We start from the raw sequence: 24,198 nt of genomic DNA on the forward strand, positions 1-24,198 counted from the left end.
TAATTAATAATTAGCACATAAATGAGTTAAGTTTGCTTGAGTCAGAAATGAATATATATATATATATATATATATATATATATATATATATATATATAAACTAAAGATAATTCTCATCTTATGATTTGAGTCAGGGATTGATATTCGCATTTGCACACCTCTTTTTGTTTTTCATAATTTATATTATTCTTAAACTATTATCACCCCCCCCCCCCCTTTCTTAGATCTCCCCCTCACCCTGAATCCCTTAACTCTACCTCCTTATCTTCTTCAAACATATTTAAACCTACTTTCATCTTATCACTTTTTCTTCTATAATCATTGTTCTTCCATTGTCTTCTCCATGTGAGTTTTTGCACTTCTATTTCTTCTTATCTATACCTCTATTTTGTGTCCTTTTTTTGTATGGGTGGGGTGCGGGTGAGAGAGAGGGATCGAGGAGTGGGGAGCAAAGGGGTGTAAGAGTAAGAGTAGTTCTAGCATAATCATACATTTCAAAAATAAAAAAATGGGTTGTGATGAGTAAATAAGGGTGATGCAAAGAACAACCTGGTTTAGTTCTTATGGTAAGCACAAACTCAAATTTTAAGATATTATCAAAGTTTATCTCAGTTGTTGTCATTGAATTTATAGTATTACTCATTATCATAACACCTACAAATAGTTAGTCCTTCATATTTCCAGCCCTTTAGATGTCTAATACTTGATGTGAGGGGTGTATATTAAAATTCTCACATTAACTTGTAATATGACCAAAATAACATATAAGTGAAAGACAATCTTCACCTGATGAATTAACTTTTAGGTTGAGTTAAACTCAAACAAAAATTCCAATATGTATACCAAATAAGTTCTTATTTGTTTTAATTAGTCCTAATTAGAGAGAGAGGAGAGAGAGAGAGAGAAATTAAGTATCAAAATGTTATACTGATTTATTTTACTGTTTTGGTTGTTGCTGAAACTAAGGTATCATGGATACCGAAATGTATGAGACTAACCATCAAGATATAAAGATCATCAAAGTGAGTTTAACTTCTTTCAATAAAATCATCTCCATACGCATGGCTAGATAATTGAAACTATGTTAACATCTTTAAAGAACCTAGTCATATATCAACTCTGTTGGATCTTATTGTATTTATTTTACTATATTAATTACATGACTCTACTCTACAACTAAAAATAATTTTGTTAACTAACCATAAAGGCAATGATTTTATGGAAAATTATGATACTGATATATTTATACTATTAAATGTAATAATTTTAAAAAAATTATTTCATATTACTAGTGTTCTAAGGAAATTTACTATACAGTAAAAAAAGAGTTGTCATAAAAATCGTTTATAGTAGCCAAAAATCATTGACAAGGAATTAATAAAAATTGTTTGTAGTAGCCAAAAATCATTGACAAGGAATTAATTTTTTTATGGTTAACCGACACTTATAAATTTTCAATAGGAATAAGTATATGAAGTCATCGGTAGGTTGAAGTATATCAAGGCAACCAAGTAAACCACTAGCATCGGTCTAGTGGCGAGGGATTTAGAGTAATATACATTAGGTCCAAATTCAAATCTCATGGACCGTTATACACAAAAAAAAAAAAATCATGACAACCAAGTAATTGTATTTAATAATAGCAAGTAGTCCTGCATTGATATTCATCAACTGTCGAAAAATAAATAAAAAATTACAATGGAATTTATTAAATGTCTAATTGTTGGTAATAGTAAAAAATTTCTAACAAATTTTATTGATAGCCAACTCATATTGGTAATTTTTAATTTTAATTATATATTTTTATTAATTTACGTTATATTTTTTTTATATTAAAACAAATAAAATAAATATATTTTAATAAATAAAAACCATAAGTAACAATAAAAATTAATGGAGATCAATATATATATATATATATATATATATATATATATATGAAAATTAAATGTCATTATTAAAATATAAAAATTTATAATAGACAATCAAATCATCTTCATTATTCTCATCAAAGCGATCACAGTCGTAATTGTGAGTGTGAAGATTGATGATGGTAATGATGGTATTGGTTTGTTCTTACTATTTCCTATACTTTTGTTATTATATTTTTTATAACATCTACAACAGCTGTAACCTCTTTTACTTAGTAATTTAAGTTGTGCCCTAATTTTAACAATATTTGAACTTTGAAGGTTGATATAAACAAGCCCTAGAGCTACAGGTAGCATGAGACTCTTGTGATAAACGAGAGACTTCAAGATGATAATTATTTTTTTATGGATAAATATTTTTAGTTATTCGTTTGTTAATTATTGTTAACAGAGAATTCAAATTCACAATTTTTCTCTCCCTTTCTTCTTCACCAACAAACTGACCTTTTATATCTTTTCAAGATGATAATTTACCCTAATGTTATCAACTAGTACCACAAATACATGTTATATGCCTATAAATAATACATACTTCTCAAGCATGTATTATTTATTTATTTATTTTATCGTCAGAAATGCAAATCATACCAAAATTATATGTATGTCTATAAGAAATTTTCACTTGACATAATGAAATTGTAACTAAAAGTACCATTTTATTTTTAAATGGGTCGATCTGGTGAAAGAGAGATTGGTTGAGTGTTAAATAAAAAGTGTCAAATACCTCTTAATTCCACCAAAAACTAATTTTCATATAATGATTATTAACATAACCAAACAAAACTAAATATAATGGTACGCCTAATACATGCTTTAAATGAATTATCCTCATTTTCCTGTATGCAGTTCCCTTTTCTTGTCAGCCTTAATTATCTTGGGCTCGCAATTTTCATATCCTTGGAAAGTATAATCAATTACTTAATACTAATAAAATAAATTTCGGGGCAAAGAAGAAAATAGGAAATAAACAAGCGGCAAAATTAGGTACTACGTGTAACAACTATAACCAGCGAATTTGTCAAGAAAATAAGTTTATAATATATATGAATACAAAGAGGATTTCTGGGAAGGCAAATTAGTTAATGTGATGCACGTCATTCAGTATTAATGAAAAATTTGGGGTTGGAAAGATGTACCTCACTGGCTATTCGACACATCATATATAAATATAAGCAGCTATTTTATCACATTCACTACTATATAGTTATTGTTTTACTAAAATGATTCTAAGATGATTTTTGTCTTAGAATATAATGCTATAATATTTTTATAATTAAGAGAATAAAAATAATTTTTATGATTGATATTTTAAGACAGTTATATGAAATCATCTTAAAACATGTCTTGATGACAATGTCATAATTAGATGGATTAAAAATAAAGATGATTTTACATATAGAATCGTGTTGTTTTTGTCTTGATATTTTTCCCCCTCCCGTGCGCCCTCGTACACCCTAGCTTCAAGCTATTGAACCACTGTTTTCCTGCCTCCCTCGTGGTCTCACTCAGTCTCCTGCCTCCCTCGTGGCACGGCTCCGTGCGTTGTCTGCATAATCGTGGTGTGCATATCGTTATAGAGGTAATCTATTATATTTTCATCTTCATCCAATTAAGGCTTTTGTTGTTGGTGGTGACTTTAGCTGGGTTTGCTTCCTGAAACAGTCTCATTTGTAGATTGATACATGTATTATATGTTATATTAAGTTTGTAAAAAACCCTTTTAATGCAACAATCTTGCATAATCCTTTGAAAAACCCTGCTTACTATGATTTGGTACTGAAATTCGTGAAGAAATGCAGCGTCTATTTGAACTGCAACAAGCATTAATTGAAGTTTGTAGATAAACTTTTTGGTCCTCTTATTTTTAAGCCCCTTTTTACCTTTTTTTATAGTTATATTGATGTGTGCTTGATGCTTGCTCATTGGAAAGGTATGTTTCTATTTTTATTTATTTTTTTCTATCATTCACAGCAATCCCATCAGCCCCTCTGTCTAAAACATTCCACATTTTAATTCTTACACTATAGCGAGCTATAGTTTTTAAGAAATTAATGAATTTCGATGGGAATGTGTTATTTTCGTTGGAGGCAAGCACACGTACATATATAAACCCACGCGATCATGCTGGTGCAGTGAAATTGAAAGATAGCGCTTTAAGAATGTTGATGAAATTGAGCAAAGAGCAGCTTTTGGTCCCAAATCTAAGTAGATGAATATTTTAAATAAGTAGGACAAGAAAATGGTACCAGCGCTGTACCCATTGCATTATAAATTAATTTATGCTGTCAATTAATTGATTGATGCGGGTTTATCTATACAAATAATTAAAAAAAATTAAAAAAATAATAAAACAAAGCAAAACAACTTAGGTGGATGATGTTATGCCTTCAATATACTTTAGGAGTATGCGTGTGTTTGAGATGCATAAAAAGGTATGGAGATGGTGAGATTTGGTTGTTGCTTGAAACAAAATCACATAGTGCTGCCAAAAGGGCAAAGGGTACAGCCGATGCAATGTGGCCTTTTAGACTTTAAAAAGTTTTAACCCCCAAAGACAAAGGGGTGGCTCCTGTTCCTTCAAACTTTCCCAAAGCAGTGCGGCACTTGCAGCTAGAACGTGAACTTTAAAAATAATGGCTACTTATAAAAAAAAATAATCAAAAACCCAATTAAAAAGAAAAAGAAGTAAGGACAAAAATTAAAAACAAGTGTTTAATTGGGGCATAAACTAAAGACACGTGCGTAGCCGATTTTGGCACGTGAGTAGAGGATATATAGTACTAGGGGATAATATATAATTAGGTTTAAAGCAATGATGAAATGGGACCCTTTTGTACGTGTGAGGGGAGAGGGTGGGATTCGCGTGACGTCACCAGAAAAGAGGACAGTTGAGAGCAACGGAGAAGAAGGTTGGGATGTCAATTTGTTCATCAGATTTGCAGTTGAAAAAGAAAAACAAAGTGTTTTGTTTCCCTCTCTCAATTGAGTGTTTGAGTAATGAGTAGTAATTTGGAGTCTTAAGGCTTGAGAGCTAGGTGTAGCTAGCTTGTTGCATTTCAAACAAGACAATTCCTTCTTATTCCCATTTCCGTATTCAATAATCCTACTTGCAATCCAAGGAACCACACAAATGTAACTTATTTAATGCTATTTATTTATTGTTGAACCCTTTTAGCCTTGAAATCATTTTTCTAATTATAAAACTAGGTTTGCTTGTAGCTAACCATAGTTAACACTAGAGGGTCCAGAATTGAATATTCTTATATATTTATACTATCCATGGTATAAAAAAGGCGAGCTCGCTGTGGATTCTTGTGGATTTCTACACTTACATTCAAGGTTGCTTGTAAACGTCAATGACTTTAATTAATTGATATGAACACAAACACACACACATGTAAATACATACTAAGATAGATATTCAAATTATGCAGTTCCTCTTTCTTATAGTAACTTAAATATTATTTATTGTTTGTCTCATATGAATTTCCTACCAAATATGTTTACATAAACTAATAAGTCATTGGTTCGATTGATATTAAATTCGATACACTTAAATAAAGATTTGAATTTAAATTTTGTAGATAAAAAAAATATAATTAATAAAAAATATTTCATCAAAAGTGATCGGTGTCAGATTTTCCGATAAAGATTAATTATCAATAATGATTGACTCTTCATTCTAATAACATGATGATAAACAAAAATGTTTACACAAACTTAACAAAGTATTGGATAAGAGCTTGTTTTCATGAGAAACATCAATCATCTTGATCATACAAACATGAATGGTCAATTATTCATAATTAAGTAAAATTAATCAGTCTTGATTAAGGTCATATCAAAGTATGTTAAAACTTAAAGCAGATTCAACTTTTTTAATTAATAAAATTAATAATTTGAAAAAATGACAATTTTGTTATTAAAACTGAAAATAGAAAATGAATATAGAATCACTTTCTCAAAGTAAACAAACCCTAAAATTTGCTTTACTTTTAATGAACTAATTTTATTTTGGATAGTGGAGAGAAAGGAAAATATTATATTGAGGACGTAGCCTCCTCCCATAAATTGGAAACAATTCATAAGAGAATGAAGGGAAATCCTTTTGGAAAAATCTCATATTTAGTTATTTATAATAGAATAATACTGTTTAATTATGACATAAATGTTTTTTCTAAAGACATGTAACAATATTTTCTGGGTGAAAGGGTTTTGCTTTTATCCTTTTCATGTTAGGACTCCTCATCTTTACCATTGATTTATTACTGTATAATTAAATTTAATTATTTTCCTTTTGACATTCTTACAAATGCTTGCGTTTGAGTACCACATAAATAATTTATTTTCATAAGAAAATAAGTTTAGTGTAAGTCGTTTGATTGAAACTTTACTAACGAGAAAAATACTTCTTTCATAGTATCATTATAAATTGTTTCACAAACCAAAAAATTTAATATAAAAATGGAAGAAAATAATAATTTTATAAAACTAATTAACTTTATTAAATAGATGAAAGAGATTAATATTAACATTAGATTTAAAAATTAAAGTAACATTTATTGAAGATATTGATAAAAAAAATAATTAATATTATATTAAAAATAAAATACAACACTTTTTTAAAAATATTTTTTTCTTAAAAAAAAATACTTATTTTAGGACAATTTTTTATTATTATATTATTTATTTACAGATTTATTCTTGTTTTTAATATTCCAACGTGAATTCATGTCTTGTTTTTCTTTTTATTAGTGTACTTAAAATAAGTACACTAACACTTTAATTATCTGAGTGTACTTTCTTAAGTCCATGCTTATATGCTTGATTAAACTCCTTTATGTCTTTTTAAGACTATAACTTCAACTTTTTTTAAAGAAAGATGTTCAGTACGAACGGTGTTATACCAGTTATGGGAAAACGGGAAAATGGAGATATCTGATTGGCAACCAATGGGCGAAATTGTATGATAGCTTATACTAATTTTAGGATCAATGGCAACATCAATCAATTGATTACACCATATTCCACATAGGGAAATAGCACATGCATATGACAACCGAACTACTTACTATCAAGGGAAAATTGAATTAATTGATAGAGTACTAAGTTATTTCCTTTGGCACCTATATGGAAACATGTGTTTCAATAAAATATCAAATAATTACGCATCATTGAAAAGATATTTTCAACCAGTTACTCGTTAATTAATATTTTGCTTGTCATCCAATTAATTAATTTAGTAGGGAGGGAAATAGGGGTATTTAACTTATAAAAGTAATAAAATAAATTATATAAATACAAAGTTCTGACTAGCTCTTGTTTGGTTCTTTTATAAGTAAAAGAAAATATTGTTAATACAATATAAGAAATACCGAATCCATATACAAATAGATGCTAAATCCCAAAACTTCTTACATGACAACTTTAATCACTACAAAGGGTATATATATATATATATATATAAGCTAGATCTGAAAAGGATAATCAAGAACCCACTATTTTTGGGAAAAAAAACACAGACATCTTATCTTAATAAAATCTCTAATTTGAAGCAAATCAAATCTCTCATTCTTGTAAACTTTTTTAAGCCTTCTTTCTTTCACTAATAACGCCCGATAATGGAGGAAATAAGCTCCACCATCCGAAGGAAGAGCAATATCAAAACTCCATCATCCATTTATACATTCACCCAAACCTGTAAAGAGCACGTAAAAGTGAAGAAAAGATTGGTATAGAAATAGAAGATACAACAGGGTCATTACAAAACACACAAACCAGCTGATCTTGAATGGATAACACATTTCTTTTTACTAGATCAGCCAAAAATAGTTTAATTTTTGGGTTGAAATTCATTAATAGGCGAGCCAAAATTAGTTTATTATCGAGTTGAAAAGCATGAAAAGATTTGAATACTACGTTTTGTGTTTGCAAAGTGAAACTTTTAACTTTTTACACACTCCAATACATGCTTAGCAAATAAAAGAACAGCTGAGACTAGCTAATTTGGGAAAATACATGTCTATTGGGGCATATGATGCCTACGAATATGAAATATTGCTAGCAATGAAAATTTATAGGCCTTTATTTGTTGATTGGTACAATTTATTAGTATTTATGATTTTGTAGAAAATTAAACCATACCACAGATGTTGATATAGAAATATATAATCAAATAATTAATTTTGCTTAAAAAAATATAATTAATTGATTGCATATGTTACCTTTCCTCATCCTACAAAAATATTTTGGAACAAACTACCCTTCTACATTAGTGGAGATATAGCCTTCCACCTTAATTTAGGGGTCGCCACGTATTATTCGATCCGATTAATTTTATTCAGTTTCGGACCAGTTTTTGCTTAGCTAGTCACGATTCGAACCAATTGTATTGTATATAATCGGATTGTATCGGATCATTAAATTTATTTTTTTACTATTATTCTAATATATTTTTTGGTTGATCAGTATGAAATATTTATATCTAAAAATAGTGATTAATCTTTATTGAAAATTATGAACATACATAAGGTGATATTTTCCTTTCAACATAGTTAATTCCACACAATACTAAAATTTAAACCTTGAATTGCTTAATTAAGAAATATATAATGTTATCACATATGCGATACTGATAATTAGTAGTCTAATGTATCAAATATGTTTCATTCCAAGTTAAAAATTAAACAATATTTTATATTATAATTGTAGTAATAATTGATCAATAACTTTAAAGTGAAAAAAAAAATAGAATTAGGTTGGACTGAAAGACCCAAACTCTAAAGGTTAAAAAAATATAAAATTAAAATATACAAATAATCAGAAAAATATAATAAAATTGAATTTTCAAAAACAAAATTCAAAATCTGATTTAAAGTCATCAAATTTATAATTTTCAATTTGATTTAAACCATTAAAATCAATTTTTTAATTTGAATCGATTGGAATTCACTTTATTATCAAATTGATTGGGATATGTGGTCATTCCTACATTTATTACTGCAAACTTTTTTAGGAAAAGTATTCATAGACATCCAATTTGTCATTATATAATATACCCTTAGTGAAAGAGATAAAAGAAAAATTATGGGTGTTGATAAAATAATTAAAAAGTGTGAATATTTGTGTATTATTACTCACTTTTTTATGGTATATACTAATGCAAACTTTTTTATGTATAGGCCCAAAATGTAAACATGCGCAATTGTAAATATACTATATTTTAATTCAGTTCAAATGTTTATTTTATGTAACTATAATTTATAATAAATAAATACTTTGAATATATAATATGCCTAAATATGAAATTATTCTTTATAAATTTCTGCTTTTTTAATTTTGGTTTTTATATTTTTTTATTTATTTTTAGTTCTTTGTAAGTTTTTATTTTTCACATTTTAGTCCCTAAAATACAAATCTACAGAGACTTAAAATGAAATAATTAAATCTTAAAAAAAATAAAATTAAAAGAGAGAAAACTTAAAGGGACAAAAAAAATAAGCAAAAACAAATTAAAGGAATCAAAATTGAAAAAAAATAATAGAAACTTACACCAACTAAATTTATATTTAAATCTAATTATATTATAATTAAAATTTATAATAAATAATATTTTTAAATACATGAGTTATATTTTAGATTGATAGAAAAATCTATATTGTAATAGAAGATTGTTTTTTTAAACTATCAATTAACAACTTCTTTTAAAAATATTAGAATTTAGTTTAAAAATAAAAATGGAAAGGATAGTTAAAGAAATAAGAAGTTAAAAAAATATAAATACATTCTCGTTAAAAACAAATCTTTAAAACGTTTTTTTTAAAATATAATTACTCTGATTTATACCTACAAAATATATATCCCATTAAAACTAAGATTGTGCCTTTCTTCATCCAATCAACAACTAGCATATATCATTCATTTTCCGTAGTGATGAAAGACGATTAGAAGTTAAAATTAACACTTAACACCATATTCTAAGATTTCAATTAAATGCAAGTAAGAGAAGGCGAAACATAAAAAACATCTGTAAAAATCAAAGGCTTCATCAAAAGGGAAAATAATGAACATGGCTCTCATTGACAGCGCCAAACCTTAAAGCGGTTATGGGTGCTTTTCAGAAACTATGTCTCTCACACAATTAAACCTAACTTGTCCGTTTTGCCCATCCAATGGCACGTGCCATCCATCCACTTTCTTTAGCCTTCCCTATTTATCAATATCTCTCTCCCACCCCTTCTCTTCCTTATGTTACATGACTTAGGGCCATTAAATTAATGAATTAGTAGCATGTGAAATACCCTCAATGCCCTTACATGTTATGGGCTCATTAGCCCCATCCACAATCATTATCTAGGGCATTATGGCCATTCAACTGCATCCAAAAGATGGGGGTAGTTTGGATCATTGAGATGACTTTGTACTGACCTTATCTTTATTTTATTCCGTAGTTTGCGTTGGTTTCCAAAGGACGTATTCAAATGAATAAAATCCAACACTTGGTGATGGCATTATAGACATTTCACACTACCAAAACCACTTGTAAAATAAAATCTTCAGAAAATATTTTAGTTAAGAAGTAAAATTTTCCAATATTCTCTATCTCCGTCTCTATATACTCTCCCAGTCCCAGCTAGTAGTATTTTTCCTCTGCAACCTGAGTTTTTATATGAAGGAAAATAATACTGTATCAAAATAAGACAATAAGAGTTTTTTATGTATAATTTTAGAATATATTTTTGAGATGTGTGTATATAGAAAAATAAAATAGAATAAGTGAAAGATGGAGATAATTATATATATAAGATAAAATACCGTTAAATATCAGAACTTAGCAGTTTAAATCCGTTGGCTGTGATCTTGTAATTCCAACAACTGTGTTCCTTTCGCTCCTTCAATATCTATTTAGTAGTTATGCTCAACATTCGGTCATTCTCGTAATTTCACACATGAATATTTTTCTTTAGCTTGCTATTTACTACCACATATATGTTAATATTTTGTGATTTTGTGACATCAAATGAAAGAAAGAAAATATAAAAAGACATTATTGGTGGGGGAAAAATACTAAAGGAGGAGGTGAAAGTTCGAAGAAGTGGAAGAACAGCGACCGCTTCTCTTTCCTCTCTCTATCTCTCTCTTCTCTCTCACACAACAACACTGCGTTTATTTCAGACAGATATCTGAGCCTCCATTTTCAATTTTTACATATTGTGTGCAACTTCCATCTTTCATTTTCCACAAGGTGATTGCAAAAACACTCTCTAGCTGCAAAGAGCAACAACAAAGAGAAAGTAAAGGAGCGAAAGAGAAAGAAAGAGACCACAGACGACAGAGCGACAACACAGAGAGAGAAGGAGAGAGAGAGTGTGTGTGTTTTTCTGTGTGTATGTATATGTATGAGAGTGTGCCTCAGATATAAAGAGAGAGAGAAGAATTGAAGAAGCTTTCAATACCACAGAATGGAAAACGATGTCTGAGAGCTTCACATCCTTTCATACCCTTCAGCTCTAAGAGGTACACATAACACACACACACATATGTGTATATATATATATATATATATATATACATACATACATCTAATATGTACATGAGATGATGAACAAAGGTGAAAATGATGATGATAAAATGAAAATTACCATTTAGGTGAGAAGAACTTTAGAGGGGCCTATAATACTAACCCTTTTTTCTTCTCTTTCTATTTTATCTTCATGGCTCCTATATAATTAATTGACTTCATTTACATGATGTGGTTGCTGTTTGTTCTTGTTCTTGTTCTCAGATTCGCTTATTCTGGCGCGATCCTTGATCAATTCGATTAGTCACAAGCTGAGGGAGAGGATGGTGAATATTTTGTTGATGATGATGATCTTAACATGGGAATAGCAACACCTTCTTCATCGCTTCCTTCTATTCTCTCTCACTCGAAGACACACCAACAACAAATACATCATTCGAATTCTATGTCCCAAGATTACCACCACCACCACCACCAAGGAATCTTCAGCTTCCCTAATGGGTTCGAAAGATCGGCGGCTACTACGATGACTCACCAAGACCCTCACCACCACCACCACCATCACCACCAGCAACAGCAGATTCGGAGGGACAAAGTGAGGGTGCAAGGCTTCGAGCCGCCACCGCAACAAACTTTGCTACCTATAGAGGAAGACGAATCGGGGAGCCTCCCGGTGTACGAAACCGCCGGAATGTTATCGGAGATGTTCAATTTCCCTCCCGGCGCCGCTGAATTATTGGAACAGCAACAGCAGCAGCAACAACAACAACCAATGGCGATGACGACGACATTTCGGGCATCGCCGTCGGCCAGGGCAGTGGGCAGTGGTGGCAGTGAGTGGTACGGAAACAGACAAGGGATGCTAAGCGGGTTGGGACCGTTGGGAGATTCCAAGAATCATCATCATCATCATGGCAGTGTGAATAGCCGTGACAGTAGCAGCAGCAGCATAGTTCAGAATCAGCATCATCATCATCACAACCACCAGCATCATCAGATGTCGAGCATTAATGCAGACTCTGCAGCTGCCATGCAGCTTTTTCTCATGAACCCTCAAACCACCAGATCCCCTTCTCCCCCTCCACCTCCACCTCCTCCTCCTTCTTCTACTCTCCACATGCTGCTTCCTACTTTCCCTCCAGGCTCAGGAGGGTCTTTCAGTCAATTCACGTGGCTTCCCGACACCACTCAAGAAGGAGGAGGACCGAGCACAGAAGGCCCTGGTCATGGCCAGGGCCTTTCCCTGTCCTTGTCCTCCTCCTTAGAAGCCGCAAAGGCTGAGGAACTAAGGATGGGGAACAGTGGGTTTTTGTATTACAATCAAGCAAGTGGAGGACCCTCTTCTTATAAGAGTACTCTTGGGGGTCATCACCACCAAGCATTGTTGGCACAGACCCACCAGGGACATGTTGGGTTTGGGGCAGCATCATCGTCTACATCATCCTTAGGTGTTGTGAATGCGTTGAGGAATTCAAAATATGCCAAAGCTGCTCAGGAATTGCTTGAAGAGTTTTGCAGTGTTGGGAGAGGCCAGTTCAAGAAGAACAAGTTCAATAGGCAACTCTCAAACCCTAGTTCCAATCTTCGAGGTAGCGGCGGCGGTGCTTCTTCGTCTTCCTCAAAGGATGTTCCTCCTTTGTCAGCAGCTGATAGAATTGAGCATCAAAGGAGGAAGGTCAAACTCCTAACCATGCTTGACGAGGCATGTAATCTTTCTCTTTCTCTCTCTATACTCTTCTTACCCTCTCTCATTCTTCTAGAGTCAAGGTCTTCCAATTTAATTATTTTTCTTAGTCCAATAATAAAACACAGTTCTCCAGCTAGTATCTAAAATTCAACAAAACAAAAAGCCGGTCGGTATAGTAGGGTTCCACTCCAATCCTTAGGATCAGTTTGGTGAGGATTTGATTATTGTTATTTTAATCGTGGCACAATTTTTTAATCTCCGGATTCGATTGGTGGGAAGATCTTAGATTCTTTTCAGTTTTTAGTTTTTTAAAACAAAAGAAAAAAAATACTATATAGTTTGGTGAAAGTGCGAAACCAGGACACTACCATTATAGGAGAAAACGTCCATCAAGAAGCGACGTTTCTTCTGATTATTAAGACTCACCAAACAGATGGAAGGCAATCACCAATCATATATATTATAGCATAGCAAGTTGTTACGAATGCCATTGCCCCCCAGATTCATATACCCATCATTGTAACATTGCAGTGAAAGCATGTATTCATATCTCATATATAAAGAGAACAGTCTTTTCTCTTTTTCTTTATTTTTTTCAATTGAATTTTTCCATAACTGTACATTTTTCTACATGTAAAGAAACACACATTCTTCATTTGCGTTCACCGTACTGTGCACAACAACAAGTAGTCCTCCCTAACATCTTTTTTATTTGCATATTCTACAGCACACACGTGTGTTTTTTTTTTTTTTTTCTTTTGTTTCTCCATTTGCATGAGTGAATTAACTCCCATGTATCGTATTCTTAATTTAACCATACCCAGTTTCTTTCCTTAATTTAATGCTGGTTAGTTCTCCCCAGCTTTTCACAAACCAAACCATGAATTCGAGTAATTATAATGATACTAACATGCATGTACTGTTACAGGTGGTTCTTTCAACAATTAATAGCCTTAACATGATTCATTCATTAATTACTCGCTCGTCCCATTATAAATTATCGTATAACAAAAAGATTTATTTTAAAATAATTATCATTTTAGTTTTTTTAATGTAATATTTATATTTTTTTTCAGGTGGATCGGAGATACAGCCACTACTGCGAGCAAATGCACATGGTGGTGAATGCATTCGACATGGTGATGGGGTTTGGCGCCGCGGTGCCATACACGGCGCTGGCACAGAAAGCAATGTCTCGTCACTTTAGGTGCCTAAAGGATGCGATAACAGCACAATTGAAGCATAGTTGTGAGGTATTGGGAGAGAAAGATGGTGCAGGGAATTCGGGGTTGACAAAAGGAGAGACCCCAAGGCTGAAGATGCTGGAACAAAGCTTGAGGCAGCAAAGAGCGTTTCATCAAATGGGGATGATGGAACAGGAGGCTTGGAGGCCCCAGAGAGGGTTGCCAGAACGATCTGTCAACATTTTGAGAGCCTGGCTTTTCGAGCATTTCCTTCATCCGTACGTTCTTTCCTTTTCTCTCTCTCTCTCTCTCTCTCTCTCTCTCTCTCATCATTACTTGTGCATATAAAAAAACAAGCCATTCCTAGAATTGACATGAGTATCTTCATGTTTTGTTGGCTTGTCTTTTTAACTCATGGTGTGAATCTTGGAGGAGGAAGATGTGGTTTAAAACATCTCTTGGATAATATGAGTGAATGTGAATCCTCTCACGGTGTTAAACATGTAGATTTAGGGTAAGATAAAAACCTGCATTGTGTGTATAAAAAGAAGGGTTTTATTAGAAGAAATAAGGCTCATTTCTGTGAGTCTTGCTAACTAATGTGTTATACTGATTATTATGTAATCAAAAAGAAAAAATATTTATTATAAAAACATAAATAACATAATTTTACGTAATTATACTTCAAGTTTCTTAACTTAATATAATGGTTAATATTTGTTATTTATGTAATTCAAAAGATTTATTTTATGAGTGGGAGTTGGAAAATATCTCAAGAGGGAAAATTACTATATGGGTAGTAGGGTGATGTGGTATAATTTAACTTTGGATAATTAGGGGGAAAATGTGGTATGTTAGACTTATGAGAGTGGGAAAAGACAGTTAATGATTGCGAGACTGTGGAAGGAGAGGGACAGCGAGACACAATGACATTATTTGATTTAAAAAAAATGTGGGAAAAGCATAACAACACACAATACGATAGATACCGCGATATCCATAACTGGAAAAAGTAGCAGGGCTTCCGTTAATTAACAAAGAGGGAAAAAAGAGTCGCAGAAGGAAAGACCGAAAGAGGGAATCTAAAAGCCATTATGCATAGGATCGCTTACAACAGTCATTAATACTGCAGAGAGTCTTGGGATGCATGTAAGCTCGACAGCCAAAAGCTGTAAAAATAGATAGATACATATATGCATGTATGTAGCCATCTGCTGTTTTAACTGCAAATTCATTTTCTTGGTAGGATCTCTTTCTCTCTCAATTTTCTATATAAACAACATGTATAAATTTTGAGTCTATTTTCTCTTATGTAACAAGTATATTTGTACACTGCAACAATATAACCATGTCGTTGACACTTTTTTTTTCTTCTAATTTTTATTCTTTTATCAGATTATATAATCTATTGTATCTATATTTATCTTTTTTTTTAAAAAAAAAAAAGGGAAAATTCTATCAGGGTGTATAATAATAAAGAGGGATAAAGAAATTAGAGAGTAGTGGTCAGTGTGTACAGCAGCGATGATCTACTTTACTTCTGCAATGGCAGCTAGGACGTAGATCTTTCTTTGTTTCTCTTAGATTCTCACGCCCACGAAGGGACAGAAAGAAAGGTTTCATACTCAGAAAGCTGGGTGTCTCTTTATACAGTTTAAGGCAAGGACTCTGATGTCATTTTCTGGTCTCTTTCTCAGGTACCCAAGCGATGCAGATAAGCATCTGTTGGCACGACAGACTGGGCTATCGAGAAATCAGGTTCGTCCCCTCCACTCTTAGCTTTCCACAATTTAGAAAGAGAAGAAAGAGACAATTTTTTTTGTGTTGTGTTGTTGCATTTCAGCATTTGCATACTACTACCACAGTAATAATAATAATAATAATAATAATAATAATAATAATAATAATAATAATAATAATAATAATAATAATAATAATAATAATAATAATAATAATAATAATAATAATAATAATAATAAATTAATTAATTACTAGTACATGCAAGGACCACATATACATATGTAAGAAAAAATGCAAGAGAAGGGACCAGCAGTAAGTTCAGATGTAACTTACATGGTTTTGGGTTTCTTTTCTCTCTTCCCTTTAGAGAAAGACAAGCACCAGTGGATTGAAATGTTTTTATCCTATATATTAAAAGAGAAAACTTATATGATTTCATAAGAAATTCAAGGTTTGGTATGGTTATTTTTAATGACCAATATTTTATGAAATTTTACTCAAAAAATATAACTGTATAATATTTTTTTAAAATTTATTTAGGATTCTTTTCCTTGGTGGCATAAATTCTAAAATTAATTAAGATGTTCCTTGGTGACATAAATTCTGAAATTGAAACAGCAGGCATAAGTACAGAGACAATGAGACATGAAAGTTTTGCTGTTTTTCTCAATTCAAAAAAATCAAGTATATGGTGTTTTAGAATCTCGCCTCCTCACCCTGCCACTTATTTTCTCTCTCATATCAATTGGCTTCACTTCTCCCAACTACACAATGGGGGACCATAAATAAGGATAATAAATCATCTTTCTGGAGATATCATAATCTGGTCGTGGTAAATTCCTTACAAGTTTAATTATGCCTTCTATGCTCAGATAATTAATGCCATCTTACCTATTCATGCACCTTTGTATGCCAAATCACTATGTTAGTTTACTTTTCTTCACTTACATACATAATCACATTCACACCTTCATAAGATAAGGCCTATTCTTGATTTTGGCACGTTCTATCTGAATCATTAATGTCTTTTAATTTGTACACACAACAGTCAGAAATGAGAAATAACAAAACTGTGCCTCGAGGCCCTCCACAATGATATATATTTACAAATATGGTATCCATAATTTTCATTAAACAGTACTTTCTCGTGCATAGTATTTTCTTAACTAGATTTTGTACATCTTCGATTCTGCATTAACAGTGTACCTTGTATTTTCCCTGAACTACCAAAATCCAAAAGCTACTGCTACATTTTAGCTTACATCTAATTAGAGGGGAAAGGAAAAGGAAAATATAACGTTGTAACTTCCTACCTATTATTACATGCATGCCTATACCCTATAAGAGTCAGGGAAATGAGGAAGTAGTACACATTCTGGAGTCTGTTATTTTTTGTGAAAATAGCTTTGTCTGTTAAAGTCTATGCTATATATAATTGCATTATCATTCAAATATGTCATTTCTCTGTCCTATGTGTCATACCAAAGAGAAGATATTTCATGGCCTAATCACAATTTATCATGGAGTGACAAACAGCCATGAGTCAGAAAGCAATCTTTTCTGTTTTCTTTTTCCTAGAACCGATAATATTGTTGAATGATTAATAAAATGGATATTATATATTTAACTTTTATTTTTCATGCTCTAACTTTTATTATTTCTCTCCCTTTCTCCTTTCTCTATATTTCTTTCTTCTCCCAAAACTTGCTTAATTTTGGAAAACAAAGACTCCAGTGTATATATATATACATTTGTCGAAATGATCAAGGTCAATATCATATGCATATTTCGGGTTGAGCATACTATATAATACCGTACCCTTATCCAAATCAATACCAAGTGTGACAAGCATTTCGGGTAATTAATGTTTGCCTATATATGTGTGCTGTAACTTTCCTTTCAATTTTTCTATATTGTTTTGTTATTTATACACTAAAATTTCTACATTATCTTTGTATATTGATAGATAATAATTTCATTATCAATTAAAAAAAAGTAAATAAATCAGTTACCAAAAATAATCTGTTATCATTTTATCGGTTTTTGTTAAATATATAAAAATAATGAAAAAATAGTATAAATACTTCTCTTTCCATCTAGATCACAACATCACAATTTGGCTGATAAAAATTATTTTTTAGACACTCAAAATGTTATGTAACACCTAGTAAAAAAGATAAAAGAGAGAGGAATATAGGTGTAACTTGTATAGGAAGAGAGATAAAAAAAAATAATACTAACTAACTATAAATGTTGTCGAACTAGGTGTTTAGAAAAATAAGGTGTTAAAAGATCATTGCTATTTGGCTAAGGAATGTGAGATGACAATACACATATACATAATATTATTCGATCACATCTATAAAATGTTATAGCACAGTTATTAACACAACATGACACAGTAAATTACAAGTAGCTGCTAGTGTGAGTGAACATTGAAGCTATGGATAGATTAAACGTGTTACATTTGCAGGTATCAAACTGGTTCATTAATGCGAGGGTTCGTTTGTGGAAACCCATGGTGGAAGACATGTACCAACAAGAACTCAAAGAGGCCGAAGGGGCAGAAGAAGAGAGGGAGGGGAACCAAAGCAGTAGCAACAACAGTGGCCACCAATTGGCACAAACTCCAACACCCTCAACCACAGCATCGACGGCAACAGCGCCACCACCACCAACAACGACACCACCAACCGGAAAAAGATCCGATTCTGAAAGCGACCCTTCACTTGCACCAATAAATAACACCACCAGCACTGCCGCCATGACCGTCACCGCCTCTGAGGTGACGCAACTGTCGGAGCTACCCCGAACAATGGTGGCCGATGAATCTTGTAGGCATGGTAGCCTTGTTGCAACGGAGTTTGGGACCGCTTCTGCTGCTTCTGAAATTGGTTCCACTCTGATCAGGTTTGGGACCACCGCCGGTGACGTGTCACTCACGCTAGGGCTTCGCCACGCCGGGAACATGCCGGAGAAAACTCCGTTCTCCGTTAGGGACTTTGGAGGCATTTAAAACTTAATCAATTCCCCCTATATTACTTCACATGATCATAAAAGATAAGAATGATACGTATAGGAGGTTGCTTTATTATTACTATTATTATAATTATAATAATATGATTATTATGATATGATATATCAAAAGAAACCATTTTTCCACCCTTGTAACTTCTCTTTGATGTTAGTTCCTCCTCTCAGATTAAGTTGCATTTTATGGAAGGAAAGGAAGAAGGGAATACGAAATGAGAAAGGTAGGCTTATATGTGATTATCAGCTGGCGATAGGTAGGCTCTGTGGTGATCTGTGCAACTGTATAGTAGGTTGTTTTCTACGTTTTTTTATTTATTTATCACGTGTATGTACTTAAGGTTTCATATCTTAATTTGATAGGACTTTATCTAATTAATAGAATAACATGTGCTCACTCTCATCCCGTATATGCACTTGATGTTTTGTAACTTATAATTTGACAAGACTTGTTCAAATTAATTTTTTAGGGGTATATTTCAATTAGTAGTGTGTTTTTATTTAAAAAGTGATACTAATGATAATTTTTTCTGACATATATATATATATATATATATATATATATATATATATATATATTATACACTTCAGTGTGCATAGCCAAAAAATTTAGAAAGTAAATATATATCAAATGACCACGGGAAAAAAATAATAAACCTGATTGCAGGAGAAATTTTTAGAAGAAAAAAAAATTGCATAAGAAAAAAGTGTACGTAAATTACCTTTGCTTGAGAGAATATAATTTAAATGAAATTAAATGTGAGATAAGGCAAAGCCTTCACAAGTTAGGTGACTATTATGATATACAAGTAATAACTAATCTCAACCATTAAATAAAATGAAAATTTTAGATTAATTTAACAGACAAAAAATAAATTTCTCAATGATCCAAATTATTATATACTAAAATATTTCAAATATCATGTCATTCTTCTCAAAATTGTTATTAAATCATCATTATTACCATCATGATCATTATCATCTCCTGCCATGCATAATGATTATTACCACCATAGTCACCATACATAATCATCATTAATATCTTTATTTTTATCAACGTCATTGTCATTACCACCATGAGTCTCGCATCCATATATAACAATGATGATGATGTTAATAATAATAATAACAATTATGATAATACTTCAAATTAAGAAGAGTGAGGTGATATTAAGACCTTTCATAGATTTGATGATCAATTGGGGTTTAATTAATTCATAAATAAATATTTTAATGTAGATCTTTTATTATTTCACAATTGATATGAGTCATTTTTTTCTAATAGGGATCAAACACAAAATTTAGAAATTTATCCTCGACCAACAAAAAAATATTTAAGCCTAAAATAAAATTCAAAATTTATAAGAATCCCATTTATTTTGACTTGATATATTTACGGAAGGTTAACGCTACAGTCTCTAACATCTGGTAATTTTCATAGAATTTTTTAAAAACAGTTTGTTACCACTACTAGAAAATCATCAATTTTCTGCAGAATTTTTTGCAAGAAAAAAAAATCCGCAGGAGTTTTGTGCAGATTTTTATGCGAGAAATAATTTGCAGGTAATTCTTGCGCTTTATGCATAAACAAATCCACACAGAAGTTTCTTGCGGATTTTTATGCGAATTCCTGCAGATTTTAATTTCTATCACTAAACAAAGTCCTTGCATGTCATAATTTTTGTTTTCTTATATTTTTCTCTATACAGTTGCTACATTCAATTCGGTGATTTTGTTCTTTCTCAATCTGAAAACTTGATTTCTGAGACAGTTATGTTTCTACGAATTTGAATCCGCAGGAAAATACAGGAAACTTGTTTCTTGCTGATTATTTTGCAGAATTTACAGAAATTTTCCATGTAATGAACACTTTTCTAGTAGTATACACTTATCCTCTAAAGTTTAAAGTACCATTTTACCCTTAGTCAAAACAAACAATATCTTGAATTCAACAAGCCTAACAAATTAACAAAGCAATGAATTTAAGTAGAAATTAACACTAAAAGGAGGGATTAGGTCACACATCAATTTGTCATGCCCTGTAGTCCCTTAACCTTAACTTGGGACTGTTTCATTGCTCCAAAAATCTAACATTGAATAAGAATTAATATAAAGAAAAGCTTGTAAATATTGTTTTCCCTTAATCCATCAAGATATCTTTTGAAAGATAAAATAACGAAGGTCCAAGAGAGCTCAAATACACAATATACCCCAGATGTGGTAAATCTATCACTACAATAGACTTAATTAAGCAGAACATTGACATTATTGAAGGCAAGTTTAGGTCACATATGAGGTTGTTTGGTCCTCTTGCCCGTTAGTCTCAACTAAGAATTTTTGCTCTATGCCACCAAAGGTATCATATTAAATAGAATTTGAGTCAAGGGCAGTAAACATTTTCTTATCTTATCCAACCAAGATACTTTTTAAAGGACAAAATGGTAAAGGTCAAATAAGAGTTGAAACAGACAACACTTCAAACGTGACAAGTCTAATAATGCAATGAACTTAAGCAAAAAAATTGTCATTATTATTGCTTAAATAAATTATATTGCAAATAAAATGTATTATTAAAAATCTCATTTGAAAAAAAATAATTTAATTAGAAACAAAATATTTCTTTTACGAAACCCCATCTTTTGACCTTTTTAATCTTTGTTTTGATCATTTCCGTAATACTACAGCACTTCGAAAATTGGACAATTGGCGTGTGAGAAAAAATTCATTACACCATGCCATATATGTGCTAGTTTGCAATTAGAATTGCACAACTTGTATATATTGTTAATACAATATGGGCAAGTACAACTCGCATAATTTTTCAACTAAATATTGTATCTAGAATATTTTTAACATTTTTGTATGGTTTAATTGACTTATTTTTTTAATCCATCAATATTAGTTATTAATTTTTTGTTAAAATATTAATAAGAGACAGAAGATGAACTCACAACCTCTGTGTCTTCTTCCTTTAAGACTTTAACTTCTTTCTTTATCACCAAATCAACTGCATAAATCCAATGGTTTCACGAAGTTGATGGTTGATAATTTGATCAGAGTTCAAATTTCATATTGATAGTAATATTTGGAGGATAAAAATATAATATTTCTATATTTTCATACAATATTTTTCTTTTTCGTTAAATGGAAAATAATAAATATATTTTTATGTTTATAGATATTGAATATATATTTTATTTTTGTACTTATTTTATAAAATATTAAGAGAATTATTAAGATTTTATAGAAAAATATAGTACTTATACAATAAAAAATGATAAGGTTGAAAGGCTCAATTCTTGTCGTATTTTTACTCCCTCGTAATATTTGTTGTTTTAGATATTTTTATAAAGACCAAGAAAAAATAATACTATTTATTATTAATAATGATAATAATTATTATTATTACTATTTTGTATATAAAAGAGCTGTAAAATATTATTATATTTATATAGACTCAATTATACCCTAATTATTTAATACTATTTTATTACTTAAGATAAATTAGTATTTGTTAAATATAGTTATAGGTAGAAATTAAAATCATTTGCAGATGGAGCACCTGGTAACTGGTAAGAGTAGATATGATTAAAATCTACAAACACAACCTAAGAATTGCATTGGGTGCTTATGCATATAAAGAATAACCAAATCTGCAGTGAATTAAACCATGCTACATCTCTTGATTAGGACGGTTCATATATTGGACAATTTTTCTATACCTGCAACAGCACTTACAACTTGTCATGCAGTTCCGTTTCCATTGAAGATATAATTCTTTAAAGTTAAGAGAAGATATAATTTTTTAAAAAGCTATTTTAAGATACTAATAGAAAGGTCAGAGGTTCTGTAATGTCACTGTCTTTAATATTTAGTTTCAGAAAATATCCCTCAACATGACCCTGAGGTATTTAATTTAATGGATTACCGGAATACTTGACTTGGCAGACATACATCTATAAAGGTTTCTGATATATGGACCATCCCGGTTCTATTTATTAGGAAGGCTTTGACAGGGCATAGTTACGTAGGTGAGGACAACAGTATCAATAATACATATTATTTTAAAAGAAGATAGTTGCAAATTTGAAACAGTCGTGATCATCATGGACTAATGCATATGCAATAAGCTGCTGTGAGCCTCTTAAATCGAATGGTCTTATCTGTGAGCTAGCGAATATTGCTCGATGTCATAGGCTATCTACCTTAGTTTAATTTTTATTCTTTTCTCTTTATAGTTATATTAAATTTCAACGGTAATTTTGATTCTCATAGTGACATGAGACGTTGATGTGTTGGAAGAAACTGATGCATGTGTCAATTAAACAATAACTGAGCTATAGTATTATTAATATTTATGATCAAGAGGTGAAATATATATGTATGGTAGGGTCTTGGATTGATTAACATTTAACACCAAGATAGAGAAAAGGTAGGGTCCTTTTGCAGAAGCACACAGCATTGTAGATTGATATGAACATTAAAACACTGCGAGATGAAGGAGATTGGACCTCCATTCCGTAAGGCCACACCCAAATCGATTGTGAAGAAGGGATTCCCCACTCCAGAATGGTTTATTTGTCTTATTTGGCCGTGCTAACATATGCTAACCTTGCACATTTAATAGGGGAATGAAGAGGACAAAAATTTGATATGAACTTCCAAAACCCCACTCTTCTGAGCACCAATGAGCATGTCGCACGGACGATATGACAGCAAATTCGACTGGGCCCCACATTTGGCGTATGCCAGAAACAAGACTAGGTACTCATCACAAACCTAGAATAGTGGATCCCGATGAAAATTCTTAATTAAAAATGGGATTAGATGGAACAAAACTTCAAAGAAATTTCATCTCATAAAATACTCAATTCTAAATAAAAAATTATTAAAGAAAAAAATAATTAAAGTATAAAATGGTTTTATACTATTATAAATTATATTGTAAAACCATTTTATAGTGTTAACTCAAATAACTATTCTTAACTTCAAAAGTATATCACGGTTGTTTTACGGTGGATTATGTAGTAAGAATTGGTCAATTTAAGGAAATATAAGATTGGTGGTATAGTTAAAAAGAAAAAGAAAAAAAATTATAAATTTAAT

At 31.2% G+C, this 24,198-nt stretch overlaps 1 protein-coding gene across 2 annotated transcripts; it reads left to right on the top strand.

Annotated features, from left to right (window-relative positions):
* The first annotated feature begins 10,960 nt into the window (after window positions 1-10,960).
* LOC100814959 (BEL1-like homeodomain protein 4) lies at window positions 10,961-19,502 on the top strand. Of its 2 annotated transcripts, none has more exons than XM_006599334.4 (5): window positions 10,961-11,447; window positions 11,716-13,153; window positions 14,215-14,600; window positions 16,020-16,080; window positions 18,536-19,502. In XM_006599334.4, the coding sequence occupies exons 2-5, from the start codon at window positions 11,810-11,812 to the stop codon at window positions 19,076-19,078; spliced, it is 2,334 nt and encodes a 777-aa protein (XP_006599397.1). In that variant the 5' UTR covers window positions 10,961-11,447; window positions 11,716-11,809; the 3' UTR covers window positions 19,079-19,502. The 2 variants fall into 2 exon arrangements, with proteins under 2 accessions (XP_006599397.1, XP_014624496.1); XM_014769010.2 differs by having other exon boundaries at window positions 11,443-11,579.
* Window positions 19,503-24,198: the final 4,696 nt, after the last annotated feature.

This window comes from Glycine max, chromosome 16, assembly GCF_000004515.6.
Source record: "Glycine max cultivar Williams 82 chromosome 16, Glycine_max_v4.0, whole genome shotgun sequence".
In the NCBI taxonomy this organism is placed as follows: domain Eukaryota; kingdom Viridiplantae; phylum Streptophyta; class Magnoliopsida; order Fabales; family Fabaceae; genus Glycine; species Glycine max.